The 14,798-nt window shown below is 35.4% G+C and overlaps 1 protein-coding gene across 1 annotated transcript in view; it reads right to left on the reverse strand.

Moving 5' to 3' along the window:
• Positions 1–14,798, reverse strand: part of LRRK2 (leucine rich repeat kinase 2) — a 187,507-nt gene that overhangs the window by 79,963 nt on the left and 92,746 nt on the right. The window contains exons 28-33 of the mRNA XM_007943152.2: positions 14,295–14,476; positions 8,174–8,403; positions 7,594–7,721; positions 5,981–6,199; positions 1,837–2,038; positions 677–765 (exon numbers count right to left, since the gene is read on the reverse strand). Coding sequence (XP_007941343.1) covers positions 677–765; positions 1,837–2,038; positions 5,981–6,199; positions 7,594–7,721; positions 8,174–8,403; positions 14,295–14,476 — 1,050 coding nt within the window. The remainder of the gene's footprint in view (positions 1–676; positions 766–1,836; positions 2,039–5,980; positions 6,200–7,593; positions 7,722–8,173; positions 8,404–14,294; positions 14,477–14,798) is intronic.

Here is a 14,798-nt window from a genome sequence, read left to right on the forward strand (position 1 = left end):
CAATCTACTTCTGTAGTGATACCACCTTGGAAACCCAAGGAGTGGTTGCTATGAGTCAGATCCAAGTAGATGGTGGTGAGTTTTTTTTTTTTTTTTTTTTTTTAAATCTCTCTCTCTCTATCTACCTACCTACCTACCTACCTATATCAAGAATTTTCACAAGCCTTCATTCAATTTACAAAATTAATAACCAAACCAAAGATATCTGGATCTAGAAAAGCAGAATGGAACAAATTGGTGTAAAACATCTGTCTGCAACTCTGGAAGAAGGCATTAAAGTGAAGTCTAAGAGATTTTACCTTTTTCCATAAATTCATCTTTATACAATATTCTAAGGAGCTCTGGTGGTGTAGTGCCTAAGGCATTTGACTGCTAACCAGAAGATTGATGGCTCAAACTCTCCAGCCACTCTGCGAAAGGAAGACTGGGCTATCCACTTCCATAAAGATTTACTGCCTCAGAAACCCAATGGAGGTTGCTGCGAGTGGGAATCAACTCGATGGCAGTGAGTTTGGGTTTTTTTTAATACAATATTGTATGTGATGTTTTCTAAGTTTTATATTGAAAACAGCTTCTACCTTAACTAGACATGAAATCTACCATGTTCAATGCTCTTAGTACCGTCTGTTCTATTCCTCAGTCATAACCTCATAGCACAAAAATATAAGACACTAACCTGTGCCATGACTTTACAAAGCCACTTAGGTTCCACAAAATATAAGTCACTTAGTTGCAGTGCTGGGTCTTGAAAATGAAGCAGGACCCCTGTGGTAAAAAAAAAATATATATATATCTAATAGTGAAACAAGGAATCTAGAACATATACCTATCAAAGGGCTTTGGAGAGGATGTAGTCCAACCCCTCATTTTACAGATGAGGAAATTGTAGCATAGCAGTGACAGAACTTGGACTAGAACCTGAATATCTTGGTTTTAAAGCTCTAATGTTCCATTATTACAAAAAAATAATTTTTGAACTATATAAAATTATTATATACAGTATGAGACAGTCCATTGCATAGCATATATTTACACAAAAATATAAATTCTTAATTCTGTTTTTGGTTTTCTAAATATACACTACAAAGACATATCTTATTATCAAATACGGATAAGAAGCACAGCATGTCCAGAGACTACTGGTTTAAGAATGATGGGGAAAAGGAACAGAATATATTCCATGCAAAGATATTTTTCATGGCACAGAATCTGGGGTTCAGCAGCAGGTTCCCAGCCACTTATTCTACTATTACAAATCAACTGACACATTTCTAGCAAAGTTAAACTGATCAAATTCACAATTAGTGCTGAAGTCAGTGAATGTTTTGGTCTGCTAGACCATGTTAGCAACATGTGTTGCAACAGACAGCACAAGATCTGCCACTCAAGTGCTACATCATGTCAGGCAACCATTGATTCTCTGCCCAATAATATTGGACCACGCCAATAAAAATTTCACTTCACAGTATATAAATAACTTACACTTTCCCACACACTAAATTCAATTAATTCTATGAAAGGTTAGGTCCTGTGCACAGGGGCCCATGCCACCTGAACAGTAAAGCCAAGTTTTAGAACCCACTCCTGCTCAGGGACTTTTTCCTACTACTTTGCCATTAAATTACTTGTAATTCTTTTTTTTTTTTTTTTCTTATAACATGATGCATGACTTAACATTAATGTACATGATCATCTTTCAAAAAAACCACATCAGTCTATTCAAGAATTTTATATATATTCTGCTAAACCTCGATTATAAATTCTACACAAGGTGCAAATACATTTTTATAAATTATTACAGCCAGGTTTTGAAAAACGTGAAACAAATCCACTAACCTGATTCATTTAGGAAGTGAATTGCATGAGGAAGCTCATTTTCATCTAACTGCAGCTGATTTTCTTTCACTAGTTGTAATAATCGTTTCTGGTCAATTACAGGAAATTCAATTGGCACATTTTTACGCTCTGATAAAATGATTTTCTCAAGTTCTACATAGCAGGCTGGAATCAGCTGCCCAACAACAGGCTGGTCTCGGATCTATGTAATTGCACATGACAAGCTGTAAAAATCTATTTTATTCATGCATTAGTCAGGTGGTTGGTAAATCCAGTACTAATAATTGTTACAGAAAAAGAGTATATCATTCAGAAGTGCATTTTTAAGTAAAATCAAAATGTGATATGAAGCTGCTAAAATTGTAAGAAACAAATAAAGAAGTTGAAACGAAAATTTTTAAAGTATAGACACAGAAGCTAATTTGGAAAAATCTATCAAAATAGTATGGAAACATTTATCCAGCTATACAGAAAAAAAGTGACAAAAATTAGGATAAATCCTTAATCATAAATGAAGAGTTTTCTATTTATTAAAATATTATATTTATATGCAATAAACATACTAACATAAGAAATAAGAGCATTACATGATATTTTTTACCTTATTTATTTATTAGATGAAAATACCTAGACCCTGGGCTAAAACATTACATTTTGTGCTTATTATCTGCAAAATGTCATATTGGTGGAATATCAACAGTGCAGCATGGAGACAGACATGAAATCCTCTCAGCCAAGCTGAGTTTTCTCACTGGAATCTTGAACTTGGACAAAGGAGGAATTCTCTAAGCACCAATGATTCTGCTGAAACGATGATCATTGATCTATTATACTCAGAATCTAATCACTGTCCACTAAGTGAGTAACATATAAGGTAAATTTTTTTTTAAAGAATGGCCTAAGATGATAGATTCCATATTAAAAATCTCTCTTCTAATCCCTTGCCCCCTACCCTTTTTTGTCTTGAAAATTTAATTTTTAATAGACTGGCAATTCTAAAAATAGTAACTAAAATGCCTTTGAGGACCACCAGATGGCAATCTCTCTCCATTTCTGGACCCATGAAAACTGTTTATCTTTGTTACCTGACAACACGTATGAGAACTTCTACTTAAATTCTTAAACCTGCTATAATTAAAACTTGGATCTTGTTCAACAAGTATATAACCTGTTCTTTAATTTCCATAAAGAAGAACCTCAAGGAGGCTACTGACAGCAGCCATAACAGTCACTTTAAAGTTATCTCCAAACTGGCATTTGAAAGATTGTTTTAATGTATCTCTTACCCTAGAAAATTAAATGGAATTCTACTAACCTATACTTTTCATATTCCTTCTCCTCATAATTTATAGATTAAGATTAAATAAAGCTGAATATTGAACTTTAGGTTTTAATTCATGAGGTGAAACCTATACATAGAATTAAATAAGCATTCTCAAAGAAAGTAGCTGGGTCACAGGGCAAGCAAAGAATCCCAGCTCTGCTAATGAGCTGGACAACACTGAAAGCAGTATTGTTGGCATAGAACTCTGCTTTATCTTATGTCTCCTTTCAGATTGATTTTCAGGTCACCAAGAGCCCAAGCAAAACAAAATGCATTATTCTAAAAGGTAGGCATAAGCACAAGTTAATAAGGGTGAGACAGAAAAAGATTAGGGAAGAGCCAAGAGAAAAGGAAAAGACGAAAAACAAATGAGAGGTGAAAAAATATGTCTAATAGATTAAAAGCTGTTTTTTGAATACAGGTGGGAGCACTTCAGGGAGGAAACAATATGCAAGTTTTGGAAGGCTCACTGCTCCTGGATCCTCTGAAAGAGTTACTATTTACAAAGCAGTCAAATTGACTTTCAAACTAATACACCAGAATGTATACATCCACTAGCAATATACACCTTTCTGCAAGGAACTCTGCCATTTCTCAAAACATTACTTTAACTTCCTTGCATGGAGATGCTTTCTGAGTTTATTTATAAGTGCTGGAAGAAAATGGTTCTTATTGATTGCTAGTGATATCTTGTTATTAGAGAAAAACAGCATTAATCTGATTTGTTGAGCCATATTTATTTACAGACTTTGTTTCAATTAAATACAAGCTTTTTCAAAACAAACTCATTGTGATAGTTAAGGTTGTGAGTCAACGTGGCTGGACCATGATTCTAAGTGGTTTAAGCAGTTGGGGTGTGGTTGTTCCCATGATGATATCTGACAGTATATGCTTTGAACAGTCAATCAGTTAAAAGGGAGTTTCCTTGGGGGGGGGGTGGACTTCTTCATATATATTATATATACATATATACACACACACACACATACAAACACACATACATGTATGAATGTCCAGAGAAAATTTGGGAACTTTCTGCTGGATCTGGATCTTGTCGGGCTGCCTGTCAATCTTGGGTTCGTCAGTGCCTGCAGCAGCATGAGTCAGAAAAAGCCTCCAGCTTGACATCTGGTCCAGGAACTTGGGACTTGCTAACATCTACAACTGTCCTGTGAGCCAACAATCTGCCATTTTTCCTGCTGATCTTGGATTCATTATCTACCGGTCAGCAGCCTGCTATACTGCCTGCCAATCTTGGGCTCATCAGCCCTTGCGGCTGTGTGTGTGAGTCAGGAAAATCCTCTGGCTGAACATTTGATCCAGGAACTTGGGACTTGCCAGTCTCTATGACTGTGGAGCCATTTTCCTGAGATACATCTCTCTCTCTTTCTCTCTCTCTCTCTCTCTTTCTCTAAGCTTTATTGGTTTTGTTTCTCTAGCGAAACTAGCCTAAGACATTCATCTCCAAAGGAAACTTTAAAAAAATAAGATATATACTCTGATAACAATGATAAAAAGAGAAGCTATTAAAATATCTTAAATAAACAACAAAGTTTTGTAAGTACAGGTATTATCTCAGAAAAAATCCCCTGGATAAAGAGAACATTAAATTGGATGTATATTTATTTTTCAAAAAGCTATATTACTTGCTAATCGTATATCCCATAAGAAAGTAGAAAAATCTGCAAATAAGTAATGTTATTCTTCACACATAAAATGCTATTTTCTCACCATCAGTACACCTTTTAGTGCTAGTGAAAGACATGTATTGAAATATACATATTCTCTCCATAGGCACCAAAAAGACCAACACATTTATAACAGCCATATATGTATGGCTCATTAAGTTCAGATAGGACTGTAATCTGTGGAAACAGAACACAACTAAGCTAACTGGCAATGTGGAGTTATAATCAGGGTGATCAAATAATTTATCATACAAACTGGAATTCTTTTGAGAATGAATAATTACACTGGGACTGCCCAGGCCAAATAAGACCATCATTATAAGCCATGATCTTGGTCATTAGTGTCTTTGAGCTAAGCCAACAGGGACGAACAATGAAATCCACCATTGTGTTTGTCATATTCAACTATTCAGGGTATTTTTCAGTGTAGCTTGTTATGTTCTCTGTAGAACCTAGAGAAGATTTCCTTTTCCTGCAACTATTTAAAACCAAGTTTTCTCCCTGACAATATATTTGTGTTTTATGAATTAAAATTTGGCTTACCAGAAAAGAACTTAGCAGAACAGAACTTTGGAAATCAAAAACATAATTCCTAAAATGAAAGGCAAATTTTTATAAACTAAAATATTGTTTGACATTGCTGAAAACCAAATTAGTTATCTTGACAACCAAAGCTATCGCAATAAATGCCGAGGGAAAAAACAAAATTGGAATAGAGATCTTAGTGCCAGGGAGGCGTGAAGGAGTGGCACAAGTCAGGCATAAAATAGGAACTCCAAAAGAAAGGCGTAGGATAGACAGACAAATATCAAAGAATAATTAAAGAAAGATGCCCCCAATATCTAATCTTCACTTGCATCCTATTGACTGAATCACTACTACAGGATATTGAGGAAAAGGATATTAGAAACATTTTCTAAAATGACCACCTTCCTGGGATCCTCTACTTTTGATTCCACTTATACAAATTTGAAATGAGGTATGGTATAAATAAGTAAAATTGAAAGCATTTTTTAAAACATCCCATGATATTAAGATGATTGTTTTACTCTCAAGACTTCTGATGTATCTAAGAGGTTGTATAATAAGTTATGTTGATCTACTAACTGATACTAGGTATAAACCATATTACCTTGAAATTAAGACTCTCATTTATAATGGTTTTCCGAAGTTTTGCTAAAGCATCAGATTCCTCAGTGGCATTCACAAAGTGGTAATCCCGTATTGCAGGGAACCCTCGCTTGTTTAAGAGTTCTTTGGTGATCTTACTTATGCAGGCTTTACGCTGCTTCTCATCAGAAATATCCAAATGTGTGCCAACAAGAATCACAGGGGAAGAAGAAGCCCGTGCCTGCAGAGAAGAACACAAAATATTCCTATGCTTGTTTTGAAATTAAGACTGCTTACATCTCTATTAGGAGCTGTGGTGGCATAGTACCTAAGGCATTTGACTGCTAACAGAAGGCTGGCAGTTCAAACCCACCAGCCAGCCACTCTTCAGAAGGAAGACAGGGCAATCTAATTCCGCAGAGATATAGCCTCAGAAAGCCATGAGTTGGGACCAACTCGACAGCAGTGAGTTTGGTTTGGTTTTGGACATCTCTGTTTGTACTCACTTTCCATAAAATTCCATATTGAATAACAATAGAAATTAGAAGCCTTCCAGGAAAGCAAAAGAACACCTGTCTTTAATTATTGAGGAACTTGGAAACAGACAGATATAAAAATCTCCTTTCTTAGAGATAAGAAAAAACTTAACCTTAAGAAAAATCATTTCTCTGCTCCTTCTTAATACAATGACTACCACTCTTCAGGTAACTTTGTTTTATTTCATTTTCCATATCTCAAAATGGATTAATCTTTAAGTGTGTTTTCTCAATAAAATAAGAATTTAACAAAAATAAAAAGTATATCAAGGTAACACACATAATGTTTTACATTTTTTCTTTCCTCATCTATAATTTAATCTCCTGACTTCATTTTGTAGTCATTCAATTCAGAGACTACAATGAAGGGGTTAAAAAAAAAAAAAAAGCACTCACACAAGTATCAGTGCCATTGTAATATTTGCTTACTTTTGTTAGCTATAATAAAGCCAAGAAAAAATTGAAATACTACAATTACAAACAATCATTGTATGCAGCTGGAATACATGCCAAACTGTCAAAATATAAATTATTGTAAGCACAGAAGAACCCACTAGCTCTTCACTTGTACTTCAGACCCAGTTCTAAAAAGCCATATTTTTCAGAGGAAGAGCTGACAGCATGGCAGCAAGGGAGAAGGTAGGAAAATTAGAGTAAATCCCAAATATAAGAGCATATTAATTTGCAATCATTTAAAAATGTAGGATTGAAAGGACTTAGTATTAAATTGTCAGCTGAGAACATCACTGTTTGGTGATGAATGATTGCTTTTCTTCATTTGGTTTATATAAAATTAGGAAAATATCTATCCCACTTAAGAAACTATATGCACAAAAATGGCTTAATATACATATTTCCCACTTTTATAGGTTAAAAGGATTTTAGGTGTCTATAATACTCATCGATATGGAACACACTATTTTTGTCATGAGATAACTACTCTGATAATTTACCTACTTGAAATTTTATTGCTTCTAACTCTCTTTTTAAAAATTGTTTTAAGACACTGTTTAAGCAACTATTTGTCCCAAGTAAATTACCTTACAAACAAACAAAAAAAGAAATTATTTTCTATTTTCAAATAATTATATTAGCTCACCTTTATATTGAAGAGCCAAGGCTTCATGGCATCAACTTCAGCTTGTCCTTTGCTGAGATCATAGACAGCAAGGTACAATGCTCGTTGCGTCATGAAGTGGGGATGAGTACTGTAGAATTCCTCCCGACCTAATTAAAGATTATAGGCTTTTCTTTAGCTTTCTATATAATAGGCAAGAATCCTTAAAAAAAAAAACACACTTTTTTTTTTTAGACAATACTATTTACTCTTTAGCATAGTGAGAAGAGAAAACCAATCAAAAGACAATGTTTAAAAAGCTGTACTTGGCTTTACTAGTCATTGACAACTTTTAGCATGTATATCAGCAAACAATCAAGTATTTAGCTTAATTAAGCTGGCATCTGCTGTTTAATTGCTTAATCTATGGCTCCCTAACATCTCTTCTCCATGTATCTCTCCTTCTGGTGGTAAATGTAACATTAGAAGAAATAAATGACTGTGGAATAATTCCACAAGTTCCATCACTCTGTTTGAAATCTTGGAACAGAAAACTCAGATTCTAATTCCTGATTTTAAAGAAAGGTGAAATCAAATAAAAAAATTCTAGAGAAACAAATACCTGCAAAATCCCACACATTTAGAATGAGGTCTTTCTTCCTTTTGCCTCTTACTTGGATAGGCCAGTCTTTCACGTCAATGCCAACTGTGGCACTTTGCATTCCAAGATCGGATTTCTTGGTTTTCATTAATTGCTGCAATAAAGTAGTTTTACCACTTTCAGTATTCCCCACAATCATAAGTTTCATTCGATTATAGGGCACAGCTTTTTTTAACCGCTGTTGAAGAAACCTGGTAGGAAAGTAAAATAATAAACTGCTTAACAGTGTATTTAAGATATAGGTGAGTTGACATACCATGAATATTTAAAATATTAGACTGTTTTAAAATATAAAGTATGCAAAAGAGTTCATAGCTCATATAACTAATGAAATGCATGCCTTTTAATGCACTGTTAATGTATATATTTTGTTAGTGATAGTGTAGTTGATAATGATTATCAAACATAATGATATGTTACAATATCACCAGAAATAATCAAAATGTCAAAATATATTTGCAATACTTATTAGAACACATTACACTTATCTAGATTTCTTTAAAGAGTACAAATAAAACTCTAAATTTTTCTAAATGTAAAATTTTAAAAACTCCATATGACATAGAACCAAAACAAAGCATATACGTATACTGTTACACTATACTTTGATATTGGCTATATTATATTTATACCTGTGTGTGTGTGTGTGTGTGTATATATCTCCATATATACAATAGATGTACTGATAACATATACACACACACACACACATATATATATAACATCCTGATTTATATATATATATATGGTGTGTGTGTGTGTGTATATATATATATACTCTGGTAGCATAGTGCCTAAGGCATTTGACTGCTAACCAGAAGGCTGGTGGTTGAAACCCACCAGCCACTCCTCAGAAGGAAGGTTGGGCAATCTACTTCCATAGTGATACTGCCTCAGAAACCCAAGGAGGGGTTGCTATGAGTCGGGTCCAACTCGATGGCACCTAACAACAACAACGTATATGATGTATATGGATAATAAGAGCACATTGGTTACATTATAAATAAATACACGTAAACTATTACACTATCACCAGATGTTAACATATTGTTATTCCTAATCAATCTTAATGTTAAAATAATTAAAACAATCTAGAATTGCTATAGGTGGCTAAATAAAATCACCTTTAAAATAATGTTGTTGTTGTTGTTGTTATTTGCCGTTGAGTCGGACACAATTCATAGCAACCCCTCCTTGAGTTTCCAAGGCAGTATCCCTGTGGAAGTAGATTGCTCAATCTTCCTTCCGAGGAGTGGCTGGTGGGTTTGAACCACCAGCCTTCTGGTCAGCAGTCAAGTGCCTTAGGCACTACGCTACCAGAGCTCCTTTTAAAATAATAGTAGCTTTAAAATGTTCTCAAATTTATAGTGGATATAGAATGATATATTTTAAACTATACTAAAATGTTGGCATTTTAAATGGCATTTTAAAATTATAAGTGAATTTTTGAGACTACTACTGACTGATCCACTCTCATAACTAATAGGAATCTAATCAACATTTTTGACACCCTGAACAAAAGGCAACATTACCTGTCTTTATCCCTTTGATGCTTAAAAATATAAGATCTGACAGATCAGATGCTAGGCCTATTGTCATTGTTATAACTCATTTTCTCACATAAAATTTAATTTCTGTTTTCACCAATAGACAAAAAAATCAATGGTTCACATGTATATTTCTTAAGAACTGAATTCATCAAAAAATCATTCTTAAAAAAGCAAATACTATACAAACATATGATCCCAATATCATGGAGCAAGACTTTATGAACCTCTCAGCTCTTCTTGGGTTTGTATTGGACTTTCTAATGCTGTTTGCTGCCCTTTTTCTGTTGTATGTATTAAAGGCCTATGGTAAAGACCTCCTTGGTAATGCAAATTATCTAAGTCATTGTCTTTTGTTTAATACTTACTGCTTTTTAAGTAGCCTATTCATTAGTTAAAATTTATTATCTGGTAAGATTCTTTTATGCAATTACATAAAGAAGTTACTTTATTGTAATTGCTTTACTTTCTTTTATTATAAACATTTTTTTAAACTTTAAAAAAAATAAATAAAGCAAATGCTGCCTGATGTGGATGAAATTGGAGGACATTATGCTGTGTGAAATAAGTCAATTACAGAAGGACAAATACTGTATTAGTTCACCATTGTAAAAAGTCAAGGAAAGTTTTATATATGGAAGGAAACTGTTGGTTTCCAAGCGGGGGAGAGGAGGGGAGGGAAAATTGCTATATAGGTAAGATACAAGTATTGATTTGGATGAAGGGAAAGGGAATATACCAAATCAAATGACCAACACAATAATACTAAGGAAAAGAAAGACACAGAGAGGTGCACTGGAGGTACAGATAACAAAGATAAACACTTTTACATATACAATACTATGTTATCCCTCGGAAGGAAGGTTGGGCAATCTACTTCCATAGTGATACTGCGTCGGAAACCCAAGGAGGGGTCGCTATGAGTTGGGTTCGACTCGACAGCACATAACAACAACAACAACAATAACAACTGTGTTATCAGTGGTAACAAACGTTAATCTATAAGTAATTAGATGTGTAAACAGGCTGAATTATCAGGTATGTCTTGGCAAAGGGAATATACCCAGGAACACATGTAAGGTTAGCAGATGATATTTCCACATACATATTTATATTGCTATAAGAATGTCCATATAAATAGAACTAACAGGGAACAAAGTTATGATAACTTCTTAGGCACAGTCAATCACCCTGATGGAGTGAGTTGTTGGACCAGTGGGCTTGGGACCAAGGATGTGGGGGACAAAAAGTTCAATTGGCATAACATACTACAGAAAATCATTGTTCTACATCCTACTTTGGTGAGTAGTAACTGGGGTCTTAAATGCTTGCAAGCAGCCATCTAGATGCAAAAATGGACCTCTCCTGGTCCAGAGCAAAGAGGAATGAAGAAAACAAAAGATGAATGGAAAAAATTAGTCCAAAGGACAAGTGGACCATGAAAACCTCAGCCTATAGGACCATGAGAGCAGAAGAAATAGATGATACGCAGCTACCACTGTCAACCACTCAGTGGTTGACAGAAAGGGATCAGGTCAGGAGGCCCTGGATAAAGTGGGTGAACAATGTGGAACAAAACTCAAAATTATATATATATATATATATATATAGGACCAGGTTTACTGGTCAGATAGAGCCTGATGAGACCCCTGAGACTATGGCCCCTAGTTACCCTCAGTCCTAGAACTGAACTCACTCCCATGGCTTCCAGCCAAACAACAGACAGGCATATAGGGTGAACATTTACACCAGGTAGAAACATTCCTTAAATTGATCAATCATGTGAGAACAGAAGTGTACGATTTCCATATGGAGATACCTCAGGGGGCAGAAATGCATAGGAAAGAAGGACACAGGGATGAAGTAACTACAGGGAGGAAGAGGAAAGAGAGCTCTTACATTGTAGGATTTGCAGTCAATGTAATGAAACAAAATGTGTATGATCTGCTGTATGGAAAATGAATTTGTTCTGTAAACTTTCACCCAAATCACAACAAAAAAGTTAAAAAAAAAAAAAAAAGGGGAGCAAAAATGTGGTAGTTCAGTTTGTGTGTCAACTTGGCTGGGCCTGGTTGAGTGGCTGGGCAGCTGGATGAAGTATTCTGCATGATGAGGCTGGTAATCAACTCCATGGTGGAATCTACTGTGAGCAGCTTAGTAGCTACCTTAGGGAATGTGGCCTGCTTCCTGTATATAAGCAGAAGGCTTGGGGAATGGTCTTGAGCTTATGGCACGCCTGGACCCTACATGTAACTGCGTAGTTATTCAGCAGCCTGCCATGCTCTGCTGACTTTGGGACTTACAATGGACTTGAATTAATGACATGCTGTGTGGTTTGGTAACATCAGGACTGTGCCTTTTTACTTGTCAATCTTGGGCTTGGCAGCCTCAGCAGCCAGCAGCTGTCTGAGTGAAGAAAAGCCTCTAGCTTTAGTGGGCCAGGAACAGGAGGCAGAGCTGAAGCCCAAGGTTGAGGGGCTTTCATGCAGCCCCTAGAGCCTGGCACTTTGAACTTGGACTTAAAGTCTCCAATTTGTGAGAGAATAAACTCCTGTTTGTTAAGGGCATCCCATTTGTGGTATATTTCTTGTCAGAGCAGCACTAGGTACCCAAAACAAAATACTACCTACAATTTCTAAACTCTTCCAGGTTTCTGTTTGTTCTAAAATTTTTTATACACATTTAAAAATATAGTTATATAGTGGCTTGATAATATAACATAGTACATTCAAAATTACTTCTAAATTTTTAGTAGTAATTAAACCAATTTTTACATGAATATCTTCTCTAGTTTAAAGAGCAAAAATCCATAGGAAATAATTATGCAAGATCAAGGATATTTATATTTGGCATAATGGTGCCAATGTTTTTCCTTTCAAATTAAGTCAAGCACAGGTCTTAAGTCAAGAACAGAAAACCAAGTCATCATAAAAAGAGACAAAAAAGGCAAATGAAAATATATAGTCCAACAGGGAAGAGGTAACTATTGGAAGGAAGGTGGGAGCGGAGCTGTTGCATTGTGGTAAATTGTGGTCAATGTCATGAGACAAAGTATATGTGAACTGCTGTATGGAAAGTAAATTTGCTCTGTAAATTTTCACCCAAATCACAATAAAAAAATATATATATATGTAGTCCATTTGTACCTCACCAACTGTTTATCACGTACCAGGCTAAGTTAGGTGCCAAAAATCAAATAGTGAGCAAACATAGCCATGGCCATGGTAGATATTATAGTCAAGTGTGTGTGTGTGTGTGTGTGTGTGTGTGTGTGTAGAGGTATTCACAGAGCGGAGGGCGCCAAGATAAATATAGATAGGAGTAACTTAATGGAAAAGGGAAAAGATGATTTTATGAGTAGATAACAATAAGATGAATATGCTTGAAATAGAGCAAAGTGTGCAATAAAGTCTGATATCAAAGATATTTGAAGTCTTTCAAGTGTAAAGACCAGAAACAGTGATATCTTGGAAGTTTGACAGTTTCAAAAATGTTCAAGGTGTAGGTTACTAATAGGCAAAATCAAAGTTAGTAATTTGATATCACAGAACTAACTTTAATGCTTTAACATGTAATACACATAAGTTAAATACTTGCTATATGTAATGCAAAGTGAGATGTTACACTCTGCTATATTTCTTCAGATTGTTTAGTTAATAACAAGAGACTAAAGAGTAAGAATACTTATTTCCTTTCAGAGTCCATTTCTACTGAAAATCATGATTCGGAAGAGTGGTAGTTCAATTCGTGTGTCAGCTTGGCTGGGCCTGGTTGAGTGCCTGGGCAGCTGGATGTAGTATTCCCATCATGAGACTGGTAATCAACTCCATGGTGGAATCTACTGTGAGCAGCTGAGTAGCTGTCTTAGGGCTGTGGTCTGCTTCCTGTATATAAGGAGAAGCCTTGGGGAATGGTCTCTAGCTTATGGCACACTTGGACTGTATATAGCTGTGTTGTTGTTCAGCAGCCTACCATGCTCTGCCAACCTTGGGATTTACAATGGACTTGAATTAATGGCCTGTTGTGTGGTTTGGTAACATTGGGACTGTGCCTTTTTATTTGTCGACCTTGGGCTTGTTAGCCTCAGCAGACAGTAGCTGCCTGACTGAAGAGATGCCTCTAGCTTCAGCAGGCCGGGAGCAAGAGGCAGAGCTGAAGCCCAAAGTTGAGGGGCTTTCAAGCAGCCCCTAAAGCCTGGCACTTTGAACTCAGACTTAATGCCTCCAAACTGTAAGAGAATAAACTCCTGTTTGTTCAAGTCATCCCATTTGTGGTATATTCTTGTCAGAGTGGCACTAGGTAACCAGAACAGGAAGAGCATCCATTCTCTCAATGCTAGCTTGGGTAGGAAGAAATGGAAAGGTTCTGCATTGGTACCATATAAAACCATTCATTTAATGCAAAGCTATTGACATGTAGGGTGTTAATGTTAGATAGCACTATATATTTGCCTTTTGTAACTGCATATTCATAAAAGCAAGACAAGGAAAATCTGAAAGAAATGTAATAAAAACAAACAAATAAAATTATCTAACCTTATGATGTCTTTGGCTTTACATCCTATATGTTTAAAATCAAAATTAAGGCGCAGTTCATCCAAAGGAAGATCCCATATTTTGCTTAATTTCCCCATTTCATTGGGAAAGGACCTCAGTTCCAAGTTGTAACTAACATCAAGAGATGTCAGATTTTCAAGACAGCCAATCTCAGGAGGAATCTTAATGAAATAAAAAAGGACAAAACTTGTTGGTAGGAAGGAAGAAATGAGTGCTGACAGGAAACAAGAAAACCTCCTACATTCCACCAGCAACTTGAGCAACCTTTCAACAGTTCTAAAATTTTCCAAATGCTTTTCCAAGTTTCTAATTATAAATGCTTAAAAACATAAGACATAGTGTAAAGGAGTTACCCACAACAATCTATATCATATAATTGTTAGAAACCCAATCTCCCCTGGCACGTGTTTCATCTCACAACATTAAAAAGTAAAGTTTTTACAGTTATACAAATGCTTTCATCAGTGGCTTCATACTGCTCCC

Source organism: Orycteropus afer, unplaced genomic scaffold (assembly GCF_000298275.1).
Source record: "Orycteropus afer afer isolate SDZICR_OR568_19922 unplaced genomic scaffold, OryAfe1.0 scaffold00100, whole genome shotgun sequence".
NCBI classification, from domain to species: domain Eukaryota; kingdom Metazoa; phylum Chordata; class Mammalia; order Tubulidentata; family Orycteropodidae; genus Orycteropus; species Orycteropus afer.